Source organism: Corapipo altera, unplaced genomic scaffold (assembly GCF_003945725.1).
Source record: "Corapipo altera isolate COAL_440 unplaced genomic scaffold, ASM394572v1 61286, whole genome shotgun sequence".
Classification (NCBI taxonomy): Eukaryota; Metazoa; Chordata; class Aves; order Passeriformes; family Pipridae; genus Corapipo; species Corapipo altera.
The window spans coordinates 6,693,996-6,719,182 of NW_020884907.1; the positions used below are offsets into that span (position 1 = coordinate 6,693,996).

Consider the following 25,187-nt stretch of genomic DNA (forward strand, 5'->3'; position numbering starts at 1 on the left):
GTTTGTTTCATTAGACCATGCATGGTGCTTCTTGTAGCACAAAGTGGTCACACTGTCCACCTACATGAGTGACATCTGGCAGGATGGACCAGCCTGCACTGAAGAACCACCTCAATCACCTTGTGAAGAGTATCAGCTTTTTTAGTGCTTCAGGTTCAGCAGGGGGAGGTGGCAAGCATGCAGACTGATATTGGTAGGTACTGGTGACATGTCTGCCTACAAAGCAAGGCTAATGGAAGTGCAGCCCGGCTCCTGGGAGAGGAGCTTGCCATAAATGGGACGGATACGTGAAGAAGTGCTCTGCATCACGCGCATGAATGGAAATAACCTTGGAGAAATAGATCAATAATGGTACTGCATATTCTACCTGGCCTGCCTCTGGGTACTGCAATGCCCATCTCTTGCTGCAGGAAATGTGTGGTCAGGGTATGCTCTCCCAGAAAAGAATCTGCAGTGCAGTAAAAGCACCAGGGATCCTTTCTGCAGTGAGGATCCAAACTGCTCTAAAACAATTCAGAGATCCATGAACTGTCCTGTGCTGAGGTGCAAAAGAGATCACTGCTCAATCTGCTAAGGTAAAAAGGTAACTCCTCACAGTAACAATCGCTGGCACACATTAACCCTGTTCAGTGCTCCACTGTGAGATCAGAGCCAACACTTAAACCTTTCCCAATGTATTTCCAAGCAGAGAGACATAGGTGTCAGTAGACTCCCTTCAGCATTTCAGCTTGCTGAATTTTCATAACAAAGAGAACAGGGCCAGGGAAAGAGGTTGTTCTTACCACACTTCCTTTTAAATAAGGCAGCGCTCTGTATTTCTACAGCATGCACAAGATATGAGTCCATGTGCAAAGGCAGCCCAGCTGTTCCCACTCAGGATTATCACCAGTATTTAAAGTACTGCAAATTTGAGATGTAAATTTCTATCTTTTCTATAAGATACACATCAAGTTTCAGGGCTTCTTTAACAGCACTGTCTGTAACCTCATACCATGTTTTGGGCTGCTGGCTTTGAAACACTGTCCGCCTTCTGCGCTTCCAAGTCTCCACTGATGCCTGTGTATCAAAACATCGAAAGGCTTACGATATTACCTCCAAAAACTCCACACCCTAAATCTTTTGACTGTTATATCATATGCAGTCCTTGTTTGGAGGAGTGGTGTGGGAGTTACAAAGTTTTGTTTCTGCTACAGTACAAATTTACCTCATCTCTCCATGAATATGGTGCCCCCATAGCTTTAAAAATTCCAGTACTGGTGCAGTACAAAACAAGCCATATCTCCATCAGGTGTAAGCCGTGAGCTTATTAATCCATCTCTTTATGCAAGTGGTAAATTTGGCCCTTACAGGTTTTAAAATATGCCCTAGCAGCAGATAGGATTTGAGAAATTAGCTGCCAAGTGCATTTTTATCTGAAGATCAAATGTGGACTAATCCAGCACATCCTTTTAAGATTGCCAACAATTATTTTGTCTTTTCCCTTGAGTGGAGTTCCATTTCCCTGATACCTGGGCTTTGCCAGAAGGTCCTAAAGAGTAGGTTAATATTGTTGTTGTGAGGCATTAAGAAAAGAATGCAATGTTGTCTCCATATGGGTACTAAACAGGGTGCAACTTTATTTACAGTGTAAAGTGCATCACATGGAAGTCGTTTAAAACACACAACAAGCAGTGACATAAATGACAATACAGTACTGGGTAGGGAGGGGAAAGTATTCCAGCAAGTATCAAAACATCATCAATAACACTAATATAATAGCCTCTAGTATCAGCTACTCTGTCCTAACACCACATCTCCTTATGAAACTTGTTGACTGGGTTGATCTCGGGACTCCATGTACTAGTCACTATTGTGAAGCTGGGGTGCTAAAAGCCATCCTGCAGCCCTAACTCTCCAACAATGTCCTGCCACCTCCAAGCTCTCTCCTCACCACTGCTGTTCTGCTCTGGAGATGACCAGGGCAGAGTCAGGGGACATACCAGAGAAACACACTGGAAAAGGGACAAAACCATGAGAATGACATATAAATAAAGATCTGCTTTTCTCACTTGTACACTCTTTCCCTTGAGAAGTCCTGTGTGGCTCACTGCAGCTTCCCTTCATTTGCTGTTAAGGCAGCAAGGAGTTTAAGGAACAAAGTGCCTACAAATGGTGGTGATCATGGGTTGAAATGTGGACATTACTTACTGAACACTAACTTCAGTTGAAGCTGTAAACATCGGTGGCTGTGGAGCTGGGAGACAGAAGATTTTTGCTACGTGCTAGCAGAGTCCATTAGAAAAAGAAGGTTGTGGGAGCTAAGACCACAACTCTTCAGCTGGTTGCAGCTCCCACTGAGAAGGAATCTACATTCACATTAATCTGATCCCCTAATGACTCCTATTCTTTCCTATCTGTTTTTCTTTTAATTGGCTGAAAGCTCTTACTGGCTCACAAATTCACTTGTTTGTTTCTTCCCCATTTCTGGTGTTGGGCTAACAGCCATCAGTTATGTGTCAGTATTTACTAGAGCCCTGTTACTCTGAGCTCATTTTGGTGTAGTATCACTTTCTTGTATACAAGTTCATGCATAAAAGGAAGGTACATCTATAAAGGGGGGAGGGGTGGGGCAGTTGTGCACACTCTTATTCGGGGGGGGGTGGTAACTAAGCAGGAATGCTACAGAAGGTGAAATTTATTTCTCCTTTTTCTTTCCCAGTGCTGACTTTAAGTTACACTTTTCTATTATTACTGGGAAAAATGGAGCTTCTGATGAATGACTCTCAGGTTCTGACTCTTAACGACTTCTTTCATAGATCAGACTTTTTGCTAACTGACAGCAATTATCAAACATGTGACTTTGAAAAATGTATGCGATTTCTGCCTTGTAATTCCACCACCCTACTTAATCATAGGTAAATCTTAGCATCTCAGTTAAACAAAGCATGACTTAATGATGGTATTCAGGTGTGTGCTATCTTCAGATGCAATGGGATCAACAGTCTAAGAATAAGAAATCTGACAGCACGTGTGCTCTCAGTATTTCTCAGCCAGCTGAGCATTTCCGCCCATGTGTGTACTCAAGAGAGGCCTTTTCCAGTTTTCCGAGGGTTCTGCATAACAAAAATACAGCCTTTTGGCAAGGAAATAGTGAAGTTTCACCTGTAAATGCAACTGGTGCCTTATCCCTCCATCTTAAGGACAGTCAAGCTTTGGGACCCAAACCCCAGGTATTAAATCATTCACCTGGCAGATAGCTCCTAGATATGTACTTCATTTACACAGGAAAGGGATGGTGGTTACAAGCCAGTGGTGAATCCCATGGCAAATGGAAAGTGCAAGTTTCAGTTGTCCACCTGCTTCCCACTGCTGGATCCTAGATTTTCCAGCTTTAGAGCTACACCTGAACTGCCTGTAGGCCAAAAAGCTTCAAAGGCTCTTGTTGGCTAGACTTGGTCCATCTTTCACTGAATGACATGATATTCTCTTGTCTGTTTTACATTTTACCAAGATATCTCAGGTAAAATTCATGCCGATGCCTCCCATTAAATAACTCTCCAACTAAGTTGATGTCACACAAAATACTTTACAGAATCTTCTTCTTACGCTCACCAGAAGCTGTGGTTACAATATAGACTTTATCACATGTAGTTATAATTTATATCAACTTAACTTCAGAAATAGGCCCAATGCACAGTTTGGTGGCTCAGTTAGCCCTGTGTGACACTACTGTTGAGTTGCTGGACAGTAGCATGCTTTGGCAGCTGGTAAACAGAATTGCCACATTCTGTTTAATCATAGTTGGCAGTATAAGACAGTTTAATTAGCTCACTGTATGTAAGAAATGGGAGGGACTTTACTTTACACAACCCTTCAGTGGACTGTAGGAATCTTTACATTTGTATGTGTATGTGTGTATGATGTCTGTGTAGCAGCATATATTTGATAATACTTTTGTAAATGAAAAATACAGAGGAGTTCTTTAAAAATTCAAAGGTATTGTAAAAACGTTATCACAAAATAAAATACAAAACAAGGGAGCTGGGGGTGGGGAAGGGAAGCAATGGACTTGATTTACAATGCATTAGATTCCAATGGTGCCTAGCCTGAAGAAAGATATCTGAATGTAGAACTGCTGCTCTGATGTTAAAAGGGATAGAATCCAGCCTTCCGTTTCCTGCATCAAAAAACCCAAACAAAATAAAATCAGTGCTGTACTGAACAGACCAAACGACATGATCAGTGAGGCACAAGAGGATGGTGTCTTAACTTATATTAGGGATTAGAGTGTCACAACCTAAGACGGCATATTGATAGGGGAAAAGACTGAGCATGGGAAACAGAGATATCTGACATTTAATTTAAGTCACGGCTCATCACAGGGGGGTTTAGAGCTAATCTTGTCCTGGATGCTAACAAAAGCTTTTAGCCCTTTTAGCTTTCTCTTACAAATCATACCTTGTTAACTTGCAACAGCAAATCTTTGCTCTCATGGCATTTACTCCTGTTCTGCCTGTATGGTTTTTGAGTCCTCAGAATGGTATCACACCCCATGAAGAGCCACAAGCAGATGAGGCCAAAATTTAACAAATTATGAAACAGATCTCAGTGCTTGTTTCTGTCCTAATTCCCTTCACTCACCTAGCTCTGTTTGGGAAACTTCCTCTCAGACAGCTCTTGAAGGGACAAGCTAGTAGACAGCAAACCTGCAGGATTAATGACCCTTCTTCTCTCAGACTTCACAATACTACACAGAGCTATGGACTTGGACAAAAAACCCCAACAAAATGACAAAACAAGAAGAGTCCAATCTGGTAATAGCCTGAAACTTTGCTTTGCCTCAGAAATAAAATCCATTATTTTTGGCTGTTATATCCACTGGATATGGGCTTCTCTGCTTCATGTCCTAAATGGAAATACTATTAGACTTCAGGTGTGTACCTTTCAGTCTAAAGCTGGATACTATTTGTTGGCAATACATTTAAGTTGCTTCACTAAGGCATATATAATCACAGCTGACAAATGAAAACTATTCATTTTGGACAATACAGTTTCTCAAGCAGGTATCTTTTCTATAGCTTTAAGATAAACTGCATATCAGAGAGATAGGGAGGAATATCTGTCACTACCTGTCCAGAAAGAAGACTAGAAAAAAATTACAATGTCACAGGCTTCGTCTGTCTCCTGGAGCAAAATATTAATATTCATCTGGTTCTTATTTAGCTCTCCAGAATAATGACCAGTGTGTTCAGCAGCAGCCTGTGTGAGTTGAAGTATAAGCATTTTTGCTTGCACGTGTTTCATGGCCTTAGCGCTGCCAGGTGATTAGAACTGGGACTTGCCTCAGAGGCACAGTGTTGTACTCTTCAGATGATTACATCACTCAACACTGGGTATAAGAAGACCTACTATTTATAACATCTGTTTGCATGACCCTAGTCCTAAACATGTACCCAGCTGAGGCACATACAGTTCAGAATGAACATTAGTAAACAGTAGGCCACCAAAATTTCCTGAAGAACATTCTGTATTACATTTCAAAAACCCACTTACATTTACACTATGAAAAATCAGTCTCAACATTGCAGGTGTGCCTGTCTGCTTACAAGTAAACCTTTCTAGAAGGTTGGCAATTATTTTGCAGAGTACTTTCTAAGGTCTTTCCAGACTGCCCATAAATCATGAGCCATCTAAAGGTCACTGATTCACTGGATCTAGAGATGCTCAACATTAATAGCGCATTCTTCATACCTAGAGTTCAGTGTGTGATTCAGCCTGCCTATGGGACAGTGCTCAGGAACACTTACCTAGAGCAGTCATGTCCAGTCCACGATGGGGGACAATAGCACCGATTTGGTCGTATGCACTTCCCACCATTTAAGCAAGGCAACTGGCAAACAGCTGCATACAAATACACACACACAAAGTTGCATTAATGAGCACACCCACAACAAGCTGATTAATGAACAGGGCACTGAAAATCCACCTGACATTATTCTGTTAAGAATGGACTGCTCTCAAAACTGCAACATTAAACATCAGCTGTCAGTCTGTTGTGAAAGATGTTTTGCTCTGGAAAGGGCAGCCTTAGAAGCACACCTCTGCTGAATGTGATTTCACAACTTCCACTACTTTTGCTATCTGCTGGAGTGTATGACTTGGATGAAACAGTGTATAATTTTACATTGGCTTAAAAATTCTGTTATTTTTGCCGCAAATTAAAGCAAAAAAAAAAAAAAAAGAATGCAAGTGGAAGCAGGAGGAGGGACTACAGGAGTCTGAAGATGAACAGGAGAATTTCTAGGAATAAAATTTTTTTTGAAAGGAATGTGACAGCTAAACAGCAGCCAGGGCAAGCAGATACTAGACATGGTAAAAAAGTATAGAAATAGAATAAGCAGAAGAAGCTAAAGGTCAGAAAGTCTTTTGCAGATCACAGCACGCAAGGAGTAAGACTTCACAAAATGGCACCTGCATGGAGACAAGAAAAGGAAGCAGAGAATGACAGTAAGTTCCTGAAAGACACTGGATAGCTCGAAGGGGTGAGATTAGGTGTTACAAGGCACTTGAATTAGAGAACAAACACTAGTCTGCCTTACAGGTCGTGCTGACCCAGTAGTGAAATGTCTGCACATGCTTTTGTGTGACAGTCAAACCCAAGGATATCAAGTAACCAAACAAAAGTCAAAGCTTCAGGTCTTCCTATCAATTTTGAGACTGAAAGATAAAGAAGCACACAATTTACAGAACAGATTTGGAGACTCACTTAATGAGGTCCTTCAAATGCAGACATTTATCTTGCAGAAAAACTGAAAGAATTTTAAGCCAATAATGGCATATGTGGAGGACAATCCTAAAGATAGTGAGGACAAATGCAGGGTAATATTTTTCAAGGAATATGCATCAGAAAACACTGATTAATACGGAATTACAGGAAATGGAAATGAGTAATCACAGGAATGCAAAAGGAGACAGAAATACAATACTCTAATTTCTCTGGGCCAAACAAGAACAGTGGTAGGAGGTTATAGAGGTAGACCATGCCTATGCAGTTAAGTGCACCAAGCATGTCATGTTGAAAATTATTTCTGATTCTGGAATGAAGCATATGATTGAAACATCTTTAGCTCTCACTTTATGCACATAATTATTCCTGTGAGACCATCAGTTAATCAAAATATTTCTCTGTTATGGCAAAATGTCAATACCAGTAGCTAAACCACGAATTGATTTAAAAATGTCATAAGCAGTGGTTATGAGCTTTAATGAATGGGCTTTGACGCAGATGCAGTTGTTCATTACAATTTTTCCTTCAGCTACTGAAAAACAAGTCAAGCCTGAAGAGATCTGAATTGCTGACCCAAAAGCCAAGAAGCCATCTATCCTCCTTAAGCACCTATTATAGCTGCAAAGCTTGTGAAATATGAGAGGAAATGATGCATTATATACTAGGAAAGAGTCCCTTCAAAAGACAGTAGTTCAGAGTTAAAATGTTCACTTTGGAACTTCAATTTGCTGAAGGATAATTGTGTTTGCAGTGCATCACACAGCTTATCCACCAGACTCACTATTCTTACCCATTAAACAAATAATACAAACATTCATTAACAGGCATTGATTCCTCCTTCAGCTCACCCTATCAGCCACTTCAAAGTCTTGCAGGAAAGCAAAACTAGGCTTTCATGTTAAGTCTCTGCTAAAAATCAGTTAAAGTGTACCTGGACAATAAAAATACAGTGAAGAAAATGTAAAATAATTTTTTTGAGAAGAGCTAATATTTACTGGTGTTTGAGATTTAATAATGATTGAAAGACATTTCAGTGATCACTCAGTTGCTGAATTTTATGTCTGTTTTCACAGGCACAAGTGTTTAAAAAACTGACACTTGTTCAGTCTTGATATGGAACCACATATTCCAAACTTGAGTTCAAATATTATCATAATTGCAGTCAGCCTCATCTCACACAAGCTGACTTGCTAGGGCACAAATCTGGACCCTAGAATCACTCCTCTCGCTACCCCTCACTATTTCAGTGTGTTCCATGCCCTTCAGACTTGGTTTACATGCAAGGAAGATCTTTAGTAAAATGCAGCACATGTTAAATTTGTTCAGAGAACTTAGATGATACCTAAAGTAAGGTACCCAGATACCAAGTACCCATTAAACTCAACCATCCTTAAATCTTTGCTTTACTCTGCTCTATTCCCTGGATCAGTACTCAGGCAATAAGTGGGAATCCACCAAACCAGACAGCTATGTGGTGAAAAACCTCTGTAGTACCTGCAGTTTGTCTGTGAGTTTAATGGTGACCTGCATGTGCTGAAGATATAATAAAATTCAAATATATCTTGGAATGGACAGTCTAGTTTTATTCTTTTTCTTGGAAATCCTCTGCTGTCTGCACTGCTTGTGAATGCTATCTGTCCTTTCTGGAAGCAAGATTTTCTGGGCGTTTTAAAGAATCATCAGGGACTTCCTAGAAAGTAGTTTACAGCTGGGGACAGCAAATCCTCCAGGAATGTTATTGCAGGCCTGGGTTTTCCTGTGAGAAGCTTGGGAGTTCTATGAGTCCTTAGTGAACTGTGCTAATTATTGCTAGTAGAGTCATAAAAAGCAAAAAAAATCATGGTGAAAAGTTTTACCCATATGGCAGCGTGATCCAGTCCATCCGAGGGGGCAGTCACACTGGTAAGGGGCCACACAGCGACCTCCATTGAGACATGGCAGAATGCATATTGCTAAGGAGAAGAGACAGAATTATCTCTCATGAAAATAAGGAACAAAGTGCCTGAGAAAACAACTTATGTTTAATTAGAGACTGTACTACCCCTCAAAGTGTTTGCATGCAGTATCAGTAGAGTTGAGCATGATCTACCCACAAGGCAGAAATAAATATGTCTGGCATGGCAACCAGATATGAGAAAGAGTAATGACAAAGAAATGGACAGAGTGGGGAAATTGCTAGAGTCTTTCAGATGCTTGTAGGCTCTGTGTTCACAGGAAATGAGCCAGGGCTGTTTGCTTGTTTCTCACTTGTAATATCCATAGACATTGCCCACTTCTGTGATGGTGGCTAGCAAAATCAGTTCATGCATGGATTCTCTGGGCTCTCACAATGTAATATCCAAAACAAGTTAATCTATGCCTTGCCCACAGAAAAGCACTTGGTCTGGGCCAGTGAAAATGTGCTGCGACAGGTGACACCACAAGATCCCCAGGGAAAGATGGCTTTGACATAAGGCATTTTGGATGAAACAGGCTATAGCTGGAAACTCTGGGGAAAAAACAAAGTATATACCAAGCAGCTGATGGCCTCTGGACTGAGCACCAGTCAACCTATGCTGCTCGTGTGAGCCCATCTGCAAAACTGTTCCATATGCTTATGATTTAAGTACCTTCACAAAACTATCATCTCCAATACCCTAACTGAATGAAGTACTTGTGTGAAAATGCTCTACTAAGAGCAAGAGTTGAGCTGGGTCTCAAATTTGGATCCTTGAGTGGCACTTTCAGTAGAGTTTTATACTGGGAGGGTGGGTGGGAGCTGCAGAGCACTGATGCAGAGTTCTTCCTCTTCTGCTGCACAGCAGAGGGCCAGCTGAGCAGATGCAGTCAGCCTGGACAAGAAAATAATAGCGAACTCCCATGGAGCTCACAGGACTAACCTGTATCACCGAGATACATTTGTATAAGTTATTAAACTAGTAGTGCTCTGTATATTTTTTTAGAGTGGTCAGGACTCTCTCAGGAAGATTAATTCATCTCGTTTTCTGTGAAATTTACTGTGAACTACAAGATGATTGAATTCTGTCAGAACTCACTGTGGCCTTATCCTGAGAGATCAGTGCTCAATGCTAGCACTCAAAAATCCCTTTGACTTCCAGAACAGGTCCTCAACACCAAAGACTAAACCTATCTTATCTGTTCACTGGTGCACCTTGCTTGACAAGCAATGCTGTAAAATTGAGGTGGCACTAACCAGTTGTAGGAATTATTTTCCCTTCTCTTAATTGCCCATGCCAAAGTAAAAAATAGAAGAGAGCTAGTGCCTGTATCTGCATGAAGTGTGATCTTGGTTAGTCAGCTGTCAGGGTCTGAGTTGGGACAACAGATCAAAATGACTGGGACAAAAAAATTTGCCCTCTAGTCCTGGAGAATGCTTCAAGTGTCATTACTGATGGTAAGCTAATAAACTCAGTTGTGGGATACCAAACACAATTTTGTCAGACACAAGCCTCAATCCTCTTCTGCTGAAACTGAAACATGCAGGGCTGAGCTTGCATGTGTGGCTATGGTGATACTGACAGACAAGACAGGCACAGAAAAAGAGAGGCTGTGTGAATGCACCACATAGTTGGAGTTTCTGTAACTGTAGAAAGACAAAACTTGGTGAACATCTTCTCCTCATTCTGTATCTACCTGTATCATATCATACCTGTATTTTGTGCCACGTGGAACTGACACTGCCACAGGGAAGACTGGAAAACTTCAGAGGCAGATTCAGAGGACCATTTTAAGATGTGATACATCTTAAATTCTTGAACCACATTCTTCTCCAAGAACTACATGAGAATCTGCACATGTTTTTGTAGGTCTCCATGTATACTCAGAGTCAGGGACAGTGACACCACCCCTGCTGCAAATGTTCTTGGATATGCTAAAGCTTTATGTCAGGGTCATACCAAATATTGCACACAGTAAGGGTACTTCCCCTTTTTATCCACAGAGACCCACACCTTACTATATGTACAGCAATAAGGCTTCTCATGCAGCAGCTATGCCAACATGAAAGGGCTAAACCTCTCAAATTCCTTGTGCTAAGACCACCATGAAGAAAACGGGAAACATGGCTCAAACTGGTATTCCCAATGTCACCCAGGAAAGCTTTGACAGAGCTAAGTCAGATTTTACTCTTTTAGCCAGAACAGATCCACTTCTCTAACCATGACATGAAAAGCCAGCCCAGAATTTGTGGGGTACAGGTACAAAGACCAGGAAGGACAGTGTGGAAAAGGGGACATGTTGCATTGTTTGAACATTAATGATCAGATTCATAATCACAGACTGACAGAAAAGTAAGCCAAGAGACTAATGCAGCCATCAGTAGAACACTCACATCTCTTTCATTCTTGTCCCTGTTCCCCAAGACTATCATGTATTGCTACTAAAAACAGACTTTAGAAAACTGAAGCAATCTGTTCTTCAACCAGAGTGAAAGAGTACCCACAAACAAAATCACATCAATTAAAAAAGTGCTTATTTTGGTTTGGAGATGTCAGGGGACAGAAGCAAGCCACCAGTTTCTCTTTCTTTCATTTGTCAAGGAGAATATAGTAAAGATTTTTCTGGTTTTGGCTCTTACGCCTTTATTTTTTCCAGCTGGTTCACTGCACTGAATTCACTTGTCTTACCTACAACATCCTTAAAATTGCACTTAGGGATGATATACGTACGCTCTTCACAGAGACGACCCATCCAGCCATCTGGGCACGAGCAGGCGTTTGGTCGCTCACAGACGCCACCGTTCTGACACGGGAACCGGCAGACAGCTGAAAACAATACAATTTCATCACAAACTCAACATGGTGAATTAGAAGCTTAGTCATTCAGCATCTTGCACAGATCTTTGCAGTTGTAAAGCTCAGAGTAGAACAAACAAGTGCACTTGCATTTCCCAAAGAAGCATTATTTGATTTAGATTTCGAGGGGTACTTCTGCCTCTGTGTGTCTGATTAGGTACTGTAAGCCAGAGTGTGGGAACCACTAAGACAATCAAAAGCTGTCCAAGACAAGAATGCAAACGTAGATGTTTTTAGCAAAACTGGGTGAATTACTTAGACAATGTTTCAAGGCTGATGCTACGCTTTATCTGCTTTCCCCACTAACCTTTGTAAAACAAGAAAAATACCCTATCTCATAAAAAACTACTACCCTCCTCTCCCCTCCTCTCATGCCTTCTAATTTAACTCTAGAATAGAATCAAGCTTTCTTCTGACTTTGGTATGAAACATGCAGATAATGCTGTCAGGCATAATACAGGGCTTGTCGAAAGTAAAATTAAACACTGCAGCAGAACAAGCAATTTTTATTGCACTATCATCCAGCATAATGAGAAGTGACCAAAATGGGTGCAGCAGTGGCACAGTAAGTGTTTAATGCTGGAACCCGAAGTGTGACTGCTTGGCTTGCATACCTATTAATAAGCACATGATCATAAAAGTGAGAAATCTGGGGTGGACTCCATCATGACAGCCTAGTATGCTGCCTGGACGGAACAGACTTTGGACTTCATCATCTTTTCTATAACATTTCACCCTATCTTGGCTCACACATCCAGGGAAACCAGGACTACTTTACAAAATCAGGTGACAAGCTATGTACAAACATGTTAGACATAAAGATCATTGGAGGAAGTATAATCCTTTTTGTGCTGGTGTACATGCCATGAAGATCAAAAACTGTGGCTTCAAGATGATGCTACAGAACAAATAAGTAATCAGACTGACATCTCATTAGTGGTAGTTATGAGCACAGAGTAATCTGAGGAAACTCAATCTGAACTGCTAATTGCATCATATCTTTAATTAGTTACTAGGTGAGCAAAATATGCATTTAGGCTTTGAGTGTTTCAGATCATGTTCAATATTAGTATTAAATACAGACAGTGGATTAACACACTGAAACACTGTTCAGACCTGAAATTCACACTGGAAAGAATGCAAATCTTCCCCTCATAGAGCCAAACTTGAGTCACTTTTGGACCTAAGCCATGCCAAGCTACAAGCTACATCATAGATTCTGTTGAAATGAGGCCAAAGCTCTGCCATTTTACTTTTCAATCTCAAGAGCCTTCTCATCAAATGTCAGCTGATAATGAGAATGGGAACAGACCTTGGGCTCTGGCAAGTTAGCAGAAGTTGCAATATCTTAACAGCGATTTTGAAAATTTTTGTTGTAAAAATATCTATTACTACACAGACAGCCTGTCGCTAGGTGTTGACTAAAGCAGAATTATGTGCCAAACAGATTTCTTTTGTGCAATGAAATACCACTTAAAGCTTTGTGTGATCCACACCACTTAAACAATATCCTATGAATGTATAAAGGGTTATGAGATAAAATATTTGTGTATAAATGATATCCCACAATAAATTCAAAGCCCAGGAAAAATGGTCTCCAAAATGTATTTTCTCTCTCTGTCAATGGAGAAGATGCAAATATTCCAAGAGTTACAGTCCAACTGCTGTACAGAAATTTTTATATATTACAGAAACTCCATGCCACTGCGCAGTCCAGGATCTCAGGCAGAGATAGGCTATTCCTGGATTTCTGCCGAGGTCCTGGTTGTGAAACTGAATGAGACAGTATCATCCCTAGGTGTGCACTTGTTATACACCAATTAAGGCAAGCAGAGACTATTTGTCTGGACTATTTGTCTGTAGCTGTGGGGATTATTCTTAACTCGACAGACAAGACTAGAGAAAGGCTCAGGACTGGAAGTTAAGCTGGGATCTCATTATCTTTTTTTGGCTATTGTAAAAGCAAGCAGGGCAAATGCAGTCCTGATGTGCTGTGGAGAGAATAGGAACCATGAATTGTGACTTCAGTTACTGGCAGTAGATCTCACATCCATGGTATCAATCTTTTGAGATCTCCTTGTAAGTCCATGCCTACGAGTTATCTTCACAGGACACAGAAGAATTGCACTGCTGCAAGACAAACATGGGTAAGAAGGGGGAAGAAAGTTCTCTTATCTGTTCTCAGCTTTGCCAAAAAGATTCCCTGTGGCTGCAAGTGAACAATTTCCTCCAGGCCTCAGCTTCCCTCTCATAATGCTCGTTTGCTGATGGGGTATGAACTTTTTGGTTGGCAGCTCCACACTGACCACTCCCGGTCAGCAAGATGTTTGCAGAGGGCAAACAGACAAGACAGATTCTAGAGCACTTCAGAAAGAAAAAACTGGAGTCAGGTAAGCTGTGTGCATCTGTGCAGCCTGCTGAGTCCTGCAGGTATTTACAATCAGCAGATCCAGGCTAATACTTCCACCCCTGAAACTCAGATCAGAATCTGGCCTGCAACCTCTAACCAGTGGTGATTCAGGCAAGTGCAGCTGTGGTGAGAGCCCTTCCAAAGAAGTTAACGAAGTCTGCTTTTAATTATAATATTTACGTTAACTAACCTGTTCAACCAGGACAGAACATTCCAAGCAGGCTTAGGACACATTAATAATCAACTCATACAGCCATAAACAAGAAATGCAGCATGAGTCATTACAAAGAGCTCTTTCATGTTGCTTCTGATGTAGACCACAAAGGCTTGGGTCCTGTAGGACTTTTGTTAGGCAAATCACTCACATGAACTAAAAAGCAGTTGAAAGATTATTTTGCCATGTGTCATGAAAATGCAGGACAGTCCTCTCAGAAAGACTTTTAGTTCTTTTTAGTTCCCCCTTTAGTTCTTTTTAGTTCCCCCTTTAGTTCTTTTTAGTTCCCCTTTCAGGTGAAAAGAGGGGGCAAATTGTTATTCCCCTCCCTTAATACACAGGTTATTCTGCTTTGTTTTCCACCCTCATCTTCTGTCCACCTCATCACTTTGTTTTTTTGAAATAATTTTCCCTAATACATATTTCTCTGAACAGCCCCAATAGACTTCACACTACTGCAAACAGATCAATGCTTTGCAGATCAGCCCTTCCTGGTTGTTGATACCCACTGTCAAGAACCTCTCTTAGCACAAAATTACATTCCTTGGCATAATGTAGGTGGGTTCTGTGTAACTAATAAATATTAAATAAAAACAAAAACTAATGCTCGTGATATTAAAGGGGCAGTTGAAGAATCGAAGTGCCACAATCTTAAAGAGATAATATCCAAATAATTTTGCTAGTGAATTCTATCTTAGGCAGAGTAGCTATTATGCAAAGATCCCTTGAATTCTGTAGCCATCACAGTTTAGAAAGAAATGAAGACATATGTGACAAACTTTTCAAAAATGGCCTGGTGCTTTGGGAATGTAAATTTCTAACAGGACTTTTGGATACCTCATGACATCTGAAATAACTCTAGTGCTTTTACTGTAGATCTTCTCTACTTGGCTACTCAGTGGGTGATTCTTAATGGCAGTGGCAAGCCCTGTTTACAAAAACAAGAGAAACCAGTTTTCCAGGAGCAGCTTCTCAATTCCTGAAATGTTCAGGAGTTACAAACCCAGTTCTTCTCCATGGTTTTAAGTTAATATTTGAATAAGCTTATATCTATTTTTAAGTGTTGAGTTTATTATCTCCTATGTTTTGTGTTTGTTTCCCCCATTTTCTGTTCAAAACTTTTTATTTATTTGAATCTTCTGTACTGAAGAGTTAATTCTGTAACTTAAACAAGTGAATGTTTTAGCTCAATAGACCAAAAGATTACATATACCTGCTGGTATGTCAAGAGTAGACAGGCTAGACATTGTCTTTGGTATTTTGTTAAACCCATGGATTTTCTATCAGTACTTAGTGTGCATTATTTAGTGAGCTGTATCAATCTGTCTTTAAGTGTTTTATTGCAAATCAATTTTTAGAGCTGTCACACTTTAAACATAGTGAGGGACTAAGCACCCATTTGTTCTATTTTGTTTTCTGCAGTGCTTGATTTTTGACTGTGAAAAACTGACTGGAAGTGCTTATCTGAAACAGCTCAGCTTGTCAAAAAGATGACTGGTTCTGTCATTTTCTTACAAATGATGACAGTATAAAAAAACTTCCTTCTGTGATACAACATCGTAGTGAAAGAAACTATAAGATTACCATGGACTAAGAGCAAAACTTTGGAAGCCCTCTCTCACTTGGAAACAAAGCAACAACCTGGACTTTAAATGCCCTGAGTGAAACTATGACTGCACTGAAACTAGCAAAAATTTCAATCTAATTTTTATTGCAGCTAAGCTGTGTGCTTACGGAAAGTTAAAATATGCTTCTATTCATAAAAAAAGTCTTACCTTTGCAGGTAGGTGGTGTTGTCCATGTTCCATTTTCTAAGCAAATGCTCCGCAGGGGCCCCTCCAGCATGTACCCACTGTAGCATGAATAGGTGATCATGTCTCCATACTGATAGAAGCTACCACGAATCAGAGCATTCTCTATGTGAGTTGGGGGACCGCAAGATATCTCTAAACAAAAGAAATAATCCACAGGTAGGCGAGCTGCAATGCCTACATAATACAGTTTCTAAACCTGGACACAATGCTGTCCAGGGCAGGAGCCAGAGACACACCTGTGATGATAAATCAATAAAAGGGTGTCCAGGGACCTGGACAAACTTGAGAAGTGGGCCCATGACAACCCCATGAAGTTCAACAAGTCCAAGTGCAAAGCACTGCACGTGGGTTGCACTTCCCTTCACAGACTGAGAGAAGAAGTCATCAAGGGCAGCCTTGTGGAGAAGGACTTCGGGGTTCTCATGGATGAAAAGTTGGACATGAGCCAGCAGTGCGCACTTGCAGCCCAGAAAGCCAATTGTATCCCAGGCTGCATGACTAGAGGAGTGGCCAGCAGATCAAGGGAGGTGATTATCTCACTCTACTCTGCCCTTGTGAGACCCCATCTGGAGCAGAGTCCAGGTCTGGGGTCCTCAGCATAAGAAAGACATTGAATTCTTAGAACAGGTCCAGAGGAGGGCCAAGAAGATGATGAGAGAGATGGAGCATCTCTCCTATGAGGACAGGTTGAGGGTGCTAGGGTTATTCAGCATGGGTAAGAGAAGGCTTCAGAGAGACCTCATTGCAGCCTTCCCGTATCTTAAGGAATCATAAAAATGGAGGGAGAGGGACTTTCTGCAAGTGCAGATAGATATGGGACAAGGGGCAATGCTTTAAAACTGAAAGAGGATAGGTTTATGTTAGATGTTAGGAAGAAATTCTTTACTCAGAGGGTTGTGAAGCACTGCAACAAGTTGCCCCGAGAAGCTGTGGATGCCTCACCCCTGAAAGTGTTGAAGGCCAGGTTGCATGGGGCCCTGAGCAACCTGATCTAGTGAACAGCACCCTCGCTAATGTCAGGGGAGTTGGAACTAGATGATCTTTAAGGTCCCTTCCAACACAGACCATTCTATGATTCCACAAATCTAAACAATATTGCCTGCAAGAAGCCAAAAGACTTTCAGACGTTCTTGCAGAAGGACACGACGTCTTCTGTCAGTATCAGTAAATAAAATAAAAGGCAGCACCTTCGCTACAACTCTTGTCTCGTCACTCATAATCTCCCAGGAATCATTCTTAGGATATTTATGGTATCCAACAACAAATCCTAGCTCCAGGGCTTGCAAAAGGTAAATTGAGAAGAAATTTACAGAAGGGCCTAGTAGATAGTAGGATGAATGCTCTTGGGGCACCAACCAACACAGATGTACTCTGGATCCTTTTAATGAAATAACTCTGTTGCAAAGAAAGAAAACATAACTCTTCCATAGAACTTCTTAGGTAATCTTTATGTGCCTGGATCTCTCAGAGTGACTCATCTCTCAATAGGGCAATGGCAGACAAAAGCTCTCTTTTTCCAGAATGCCTGCATCTGGGTGGAGAGCTCTGCTGACAGGTCTGTGTTGCCAAGCTCCTGTGTGATACAGCTGTGGTCACAAACTCTCTGGAAAGTACCAACCCCTGCAGAACTGCATGTCTTGTACTTACTTTCACACTTAGCTGTTGCTGGAGTCCAGGTCTCATCAGCATTACAGGTGATCACAGACTGCCCTTTCAGCTGGTAGCCTTCCCTGCACCTGATGGATACATTCTGACCAACATAAAAATCCACCTCGGACAGAAGGGCATTCTCTGGGATTATGAAAGGCACAGGACAAGGGTTTGCTGTTCAAAGAAAGGGTGTGAGGGAAAAGGAGAAGGGAAGAAAAAGGGATGTAAGGAAGAGACCACTTTAGAACAGTTTCTGTGGATTTCAAAACCAAATCATATGAAAAGCAATATAAATAGAAGGTGTTCCTTTTGTTCCTCTGCAAAAATGGGATGCACACCAACAAATCTCCCAATTTAGGCTAAACCTATTTCTTAAACTACAAGGATAAATGCTGCTCATGGCTGGTCCAGAAGAACATTACACTGCATTTCCACAAAGATCTGTGAAAGTTGCTCTGATTTACTGTCAGTTTAAAGGAAGAGTAGCCTATAATGCTTACAAATGAAGACCCCTTTTCCATTACAAAGTGAACACATACGTTTACAGAGAGGTAAGGGATTACTCCATCTTCCATCTCTTGTGCACTCTGCTGCAGATTCTCCTTCCAAGCTGTATCCCCTCTCACAGAGATATGTTACTATACTGCCAACTGTATTGTTTTCATAAACTGCCTTCCCGTTCATCAAGGAAACTGGAACTTTACATCTGGTCTCTGCAAAGACAAAGGTCTCATTAATTCAGCTTGACATTAGACCCGGACTTCCAACAATTCCTAAATTAGTCATACAATATGTTTAAAGAAGCCACAGACTAATAAGTCATGAAGAACATTAAGGGAGAGTTCAGTAGCCCAGGGAAGGAAATGCAGCCAAGCCAGAGAAGGAGCTCCTCCCAGTAATGGTGAAAAGCCACAGCCTTATGTTTTTTCAGGTCAGTAAAATGTGTCAGTGATGGGGAAGAGAGGACACATTTATGACTTCATACAGGGTCAGTAGGGCAGAACATGTAAAATGTTCTTTCTTGCCACTGACAGATAATCCAGAAACCTTACATTACAGAATAGTTTCTAGAAACATAATCCCTGGATCATATGTTATGCATGAATAAGGGAGGAGCTGTTGCTTATCCCAGATTGGAATGCACAAGGACATGAAACCAAACAGTTACCTTCACACAATGGCAAGGGTTTGCTCCAGCTCCCATTTGCAAGACATGTGATATTCTGGGGCCCAACAAGATGGTATCTGGAGTTGCACACGAAGGTTACATTACTTCTGTATGTGCTTCCTGTAGAAATGGCCTCTGCTTTTTCTATGGAAGGATGCAGCCCACAAGTAATTTCTAGGAGAGAAGAAAACTTCTGGTGTTTATACACACAATGAAGGCTATTCTGTCTGTCAGTTACACATTGTCTGACAGCTCTGTTTGCACACTTAATTGATGGAAAGACAGGAAGCAAGAAGCTGTGAACTATTATGTGGAGAAGGGTTATACAATGCCTTCCCTGCTCTTTCTCCTGGGGTTCACATTGCAGTCATATGAGAATGTGCCCAAATGTATGTGATGGTGTTGCAAGCTCTGAGGTGTTCAATCCAACAGAGCTATGTGGAATATTTCTTCTGAGTAGGCCAGATGCTGCATTTGTAGTCTCCTTTGCTCCCCTACAGTAGAAGATCATCTCAAGATATGCTTAAGAAAAATGACATTAGTTAAGAAGGATCTTGACACCTTGTCCCACACTGTGGAGACCAGGCAAATTCATCAAAGGTGAGAGAGAAGAATGCAAGGGATAGGACTATGATACCACCATGAGAAGATGGAAAATCATTTATTTGTAAAGACTATAATTGGCATTTTATTTATAAGCTGTATGAAATAAGTAATAAATCCTTCTTTCCTTGCTCCCACAATTAGCCATCTTCTATTGCACAGTGAGCCAAGATTTGATCCTAGGGAGCACAGTCGTAGTCTTCAGAAGTGGCCAGGATATATTAGCTTTGGAATGGCAGGGACAAACATGATGTCCAAAGCTCTGCAGAATACAGTGCAAGACAAGTCAAATACAGCAGGCCTCACTCCCACTCTACTGACCTGAGCACGACTCTATGCCATTTTAATGTGCCAAAAGGAGCTCCCTTCAGATCAGTGAGGAGCTGCCAATGATAACTTCTCTGCTGGCTTTTCTCCTGGCTCCTCCTTTTACAGCACCCCCCCTGCTGCAGGGGAAGACAGAGGAAGCCAGCCAAAGCACTCTTAAATTTCCTGGACATCATGTTGCGCTGCTTGCTACTTACGGATGCATATAGGGGCGGAAGGGCTCCACTTTTTGTCAACATGGCAAATCCTTCGGCTTGGTCCCTGTAGCTCAAAGCCAGGGTCACAGCTGTAAAAAACTTCACTGCCAAACAGGAACTCCTCTCCTTGAACAGATCCATTTTCTATCATGTCTGGGGGTCCACATGATACTCCTGTAATGTAAGCAATACTTTCCAATCAAACATAACATACATGGCCTGTCTTGTTCACAGCTTCTCCGCAGGTTTTACTCTGAGAAATAGGGAAAGAGCACAGCAGTTGTCTGGTCATTGCCAGATATTTGATCCTGAGTAGCAGAATAGAATCGTGCTTGGTGTTTCCAGTTCTTGCTAAACAGAAAATCTGTTGTGGCTGTGCTGGCAGGAAGCCTCAGGGAACTGTTGCCACTCTCAGCCAACAGCTGAAGTCCATATAAACATTTATGTAGAAACTCCTATTTTGGCACTGCAGCCAGTGACATCTCACAGAAGTGAAGTACCTTTGAGAATTAATGGAGTTACATTTGAGGATGCTAAGTACCTGTGACTGCTGGCAACTAATGTGTTCAGAGGTCCTCAGTGACCCCAGAAATCATGACCTCAAGCATCAAAAGTATTTGAACCTGGAAGCTGTCTGCAGAGCAGACAGCAGGAGCAAGGCAGAAAGGTGATTTCCTTCACACTACTACCTGCACATACCAGTAATTCTGCAACTCTTCCAGGTTGTTAACAGTGGTACTTACCAAAAATTTTTAGGTAAATGTAGACAGTATGAGTTATAAAGCAAAATGTGCATTAGTGTTTTCTGTTGTGTAATATCACCCTTGACCAACATTAAGTGATAAGACTCAGGTGGAACGTACTTCTGCACACCGGCACTGTGCCGCTCCAAAGCTTGTCTTCCTGGCAAGTCCGTTCTGCATCACCCTGTGAAAGAAAAGAAAAAGCTCAAAGAACAACTTTACTTAGTTAACTCTTTTCTCCCATCAACTTTAGTATCCAGCAAGGTGAGGAGGTTTTCTCTTCACATGCAACCCATGTAAAGAGAAAGTTAAATGCTACAGCGCTCAAGTCTACTCGGGTAGAATTTCCTGCAAAGTGATTCTAAATCAAACTTTTGTAGGACCAGTTAGTTAGTTTTCTTGTCCTTCTTCCTGAAGTATCATCTTTATTTGTCAGTTTTACCATTCTTGTTCCCAGGCATGTGGTATGATGACAAATTTTCTCCTTCCAGTACTCAAAGGAAATCTAACTAGCAATTTTTTCAAAAAAAGTACAAGCTCGTGTTTTATAAATGTGATGTGATGATTTGAACACATCCCAAACGCTCATTTGTTAAATTTGCCTATAAATTACATTATTTCTGTTGTTGTATGACTACTGTTGTATGATATCACACTCAATGGATTTTGCTTCCCAAAGGAAAAACCAGAACTTCTCTTAAACAGCAGAGAGACAGACTGACACTAGATGGCGAAACTGGAATAGAAAACTTGGAAGAACTTCCTACTGTATGAAAGCACAGGCTTATTACCTCCAAAAATTACTTGAAACAGCAACTCTACCTTTCTGTCTAAATACCAACACCTCCATCCCTAGTGATATTGCATATTTGGCAAGATAATGAAAAATAAATGCATTGTTAGCTAAGCATTTTCCAAATTCTTCTTATTCTTATACCAAGTGACTGAGTGAATTAACTTCTCAGTGAATTCACATGCGTGAAGTTCTCAATTTATTACTGGTGTTACGACAGTACAAAGGAAGCAATATCTTGCATTCTGCTTGGTGCTCACAAAATCAGTGTTAAGACCCAGCCTCTGTCCTAAGAACACCTCACCACCTCATGACTGCCATCACCTGGGGATGGTGGAGGTCATGCTCAGCATTTCTAAATTCACTGCAGCTTTTGAAAACACACCTGAGGCAGCTCTGAACTTGCTAGCCTGAGTCCTGACACCAGGAAAGCAGTGCTCCTCCAGAGCTCAGGTGGGAATAAAAGCCATAATAAAAACAATGGAAAGAACTTTGATTCATTCTCCATCAGGGAATAAAGCTGCCATTAAACAAACTGGAATCTCTTTGATATATCACTTTAATACCATCTAGCAATGTCATAGAACTGTGGGCAGTGGAGTTTATCAGGAGCTTTAAGTCTGAAAGGCCCAATGCAGCAGACATAATGCTTATGACATTATGAAATGGAAGGAAGAATGCAATCTCACTCTGTCCCGAGAACCAGGTAAATGGAGCAATACATGAGAAATTAACTCTTCCATCACTTATGGTCACAAGCCTGTATAATGCTGTATTTGCAGAGGGCTTCCGTTAAAAAAAAAGCCCAACACTGAAAGATATCTGCTGGACATGTATCCCTGAATAGGATTCTTATATTTGCTTCAATTATACTCTTAAGTCATTCAAGACCATTCCAGTCATACCAGGAGCATTCCACTGGCAATAACAAAACCAGCAGATATCCAGCTTCTGTGCCAGTTAAGGAAATACATCAATGAGGACCAGACAGTCCACAGCCATCACACAGAAACTGAAAATGACAACTACAGGTTTAAAGTGCTGGAGATTTGAGCTTACTTACCTGTAATTCATAGCCAGAATCACATTTATAAAGAGACATATCTTTGTAATTGTATTTAGTGCCAACCACAAATCCATGTTCGGGAGACTCTGGGGTTCCACAGGACACAGGAATGCAGATATCATCAGAAAATGGTGGCACCCACATACCATTCTCCTGAAAAATGAATGTAATGAGAATTGTAAAGGCCCCACTTTATATGCTTAAGTCATATATAAATGAAAATGAAAAATCATAGTAGAAGCATCCAATTGCCTTGGGTTACAAATGTGGTTAATGTAATACTATCTATGCAATTCTTAATAAAACTCAGTAATTTAAGTAATGCTTTTAAGATGTCAACATAGACTGGATCTTAACTTTGGCAGGAATGCTTAGCTTAAGACTTAAAAGACAGAAGGAACAAAAAGTAAAATGTGAAAAAGCAGCTTGGAAAAGCAAGGTCACCTAATTGCTCAGGGAACACATTAGGAGAATGAAAACTACATCTGCCTGATTTCAAGTTTTGTATTTCTCTCCTGGCTGAATGTTTAACACCATGACTAAGTGCTTCAGCTGCCTTCCCTGACTTGCTAAGGGAAGTCTGATACCTAAAGAAATACTTGTCAAAGATACCTACTCCTACTTCCAGAGATGTTTGAAACAAACAGGTCTTCCCCAAAATAAGGGGAACACCTTTCCTTGTGAAGTGCTTATTCTGCAAAAACATGCATGCTTAGCTTTTCTCATTTAAGCATACTTACTGACTTTAAAAGTCTATTTACAAGCTTAAGACAAAGTTGTCCACAACTAATGTAACAAGAGATTAACAGTGGAACTGATGATGATTGTTCTTTAGCATACAGAGGATTCAAGTTTCTACAGGTGTGCAGTGGATTAAAATGTGTGTTGCCTGGTAGTCTGAAGAAAAAGTGCTCTGTATACAATCCTCAAAATACATTAGAAGTCTTGGACATAATTTTTTAAAATCGCAGACATGATTTAATGCCTGAAATGTGATAACATAAATGCTTTACAAGAAGACAGCATTAGCTTTTGATGGAAGAAGAAATCATTAATTTCTAGTTTTGGGAGTCTATACATAGAAAACTAATAATTGTTCTTACTGGGCAACAAGTAAGCATATTATATTTTGCAGGATACGGTTTGAATTTTTTTGTTGCGTCCAATTGTCATGGTTTGAGAACCCCAAAATCCAATTTCCTAGTTCAAGCCCCCTCCCACATCTCAACCCAGTGTGAGATGGGTTTTCCAGACACCACACGAGACTCAAAATGGGGGAAGGGATTATATATTACAACGACTGTACAAAATAAATACTACAGTACATTATATACAATCTTAACTATTTCTACCATGACACCAATTAAAGGCCAAAAGGTTACAAGGGTATAAGAAGGACTCCTAATTCAATAAAGCCATCAAAATAAAACAGTGCTAAAAAAAACTATACCTTGCACGTAGATGTGCTTGCTCCCACCAGAATATAGCCTTCTACACATGATAAAGTGATGCTTGTGTTCACAGTAAAGTTGTTCCCAAGTACCATTACATTAGTGATATTTCCTGGGAGGGGACACTTCCTGGGCCTACAGGAAATACTTTGAGGAGACCACTGTCCATCTTCCTGGCAAATGCATACATCCACCTCTGTCACCATTGTGTAGCCTTCCAGGCATCTGCAACACAGCATGAAGACCTGACCACAGAGACACAGCTAGGAATGAGCTAGCCCATAAATTAGAAAGTCAGGACAGTAATTTTTCAGCATCAGTTGTTAATAAGCATACCTTGAGATTTCTCTATTATTTCAAGGTAAGCCTGTAAGGACCATGTCTGTACCGGGTTCATTCTGTTGCAAGAGCTGGAGACTTTAGACTTCATCTCCGGTTGCTTCATGTTGCTGCAGCATCACAGTGGGAAGTGAGCTTGTGGCTTTAGTGCTTGGAGGGTACTGAATGCCTTAGTACAGCTCCTACACTGCCCCTCCTTTTGCATGGAGGGTCTTTGGTGAGCTAAACAGTATGTGGGAACACCACGTAATCTTAAAGATGATCTCACTTTCTTCCAAGAACAAACCAAGCCTCAGGCTGACGACAGGCCATTTGTTTAGACATTTAAGGCTGATTTGTTCTATTCCACATGGTGTTTTACCAAGAGCTAGCACAAGTGGGTTCACTTGTAGAATGGCAGTGACAAGTAACCCGTTCACCTTGTCAAAGCTTCATAGAAATAACTGATACTGTTAAATTCATCCACTTGCCATCTCCTAGTTCTGTCCCATTCCATTATTTGCTTTTTCTGTCAGAAAACCATCTTTCTTCTGACAAGGCATTCCTCCCGTTGGAGGAAAGAGCTCTGCAGCATACACACTTCAGGACATTAACCAAAAAACCCTCACTCTTGTATCTGACAAAAGAGTAACTTGCTGACAGCACAGTGTTGCAGCACAGAAAACGGGACAAGAGGGAGATGAGCCCATATGTATTACAACAGGCACCTGAAACAGATGGAAAGCATGAATACAGTGCCAAAAGGGGAGAAAAATTGCATACCCTGCTGGCTGTTGCTGTTACCTGCTAACAAAACCTGTATGTTGAGACCAGTGTTTCAAAGGAGAAGAAGAGGAAAGCAAATGGGAAATTA

General features: G+C 41.0%; 1 protein-coding gene and 1 long non-coding RNA gene across 3 annotated transcripts in view; one reads left to right on the top strand and one right to left on the bottom strand.

Annotated features, from left to right (window-relative positions):
• Positions 1 to 1,594: 1,594 nt before the first annotated feature.
• SVEP1 (sushi, von Willebrand factor type A, EGF and pentraxin domain containing 1) overlaps positions 1,595 to 25,187 on the bottom strand; it is a 122,597-nt gene continuing 99,004 nt past the window's right edge. For both annotated transcript variants that reach the window (XM_027652578.1, XM_027652579.1), the window contains 12 exons: positions 23,995 to 24,220; positions 22,542 to 22,697; positions 20,806 to 20,869; positions 19,943 to 20,116; positions 18,816 to 18,989; positions 18,187 to 18,360; positions 17,645 to 17,821; positions 15,959 to 16,129; positions 11,434 to 11,529; positions 8,623 to 8,718; positions 5,787 to 5,880; positions 1,595 to 4,156 (listed from right to left, as the gene is read on the bottom strand). In XM_027652578.1, coding sequence (XP_027508379.1) covers positions 4,126 to 4,156; positions 5,787 to 5,880; positions 8,623 to 8,718; positions 11,434 to 11,529; positions 15,959 to 16,129; positions 17,645 to 17,821; positions 18,187 to 18,360; positions 18,816 to 18,989; positions 19,943 to 20,116; positions 20,806 to 20,869; positions 22,542 to 22,697; positions 23,995 to 24,220 — 1,633 coding nt within the window. In that variant the 3' untranslated portion in view covers positions 1,595 to 4,125. The remainder of the gene's footprint in view (positions 4,157 to 5,786; positions 5,881 to 8,622; positions 8,719 to 11,433; positions 11,530 to 15,958; positions 16,130 to 17,644; positions 17,822 to 18,186; positions 18,361 to 18,815; positions 18,990 to 19,942; positions 20,117 to 20,805; positions 20,870 to 22,541; positions 22,698 to 23,994; positions 24,221 to 25,187) is intronic.
• LOC113951523 lies at positions 13,607 to 15,818 on the top strand. The gene is made up of 3 exons (XR_003529189.1): positions 13,607 to 13,706; positions 13,854 to 13,949; positions 15,606 to 15,818. It is a non-coding gene; the product is annotated as an uncharacterized LOC113951523 (long non-coding RNA).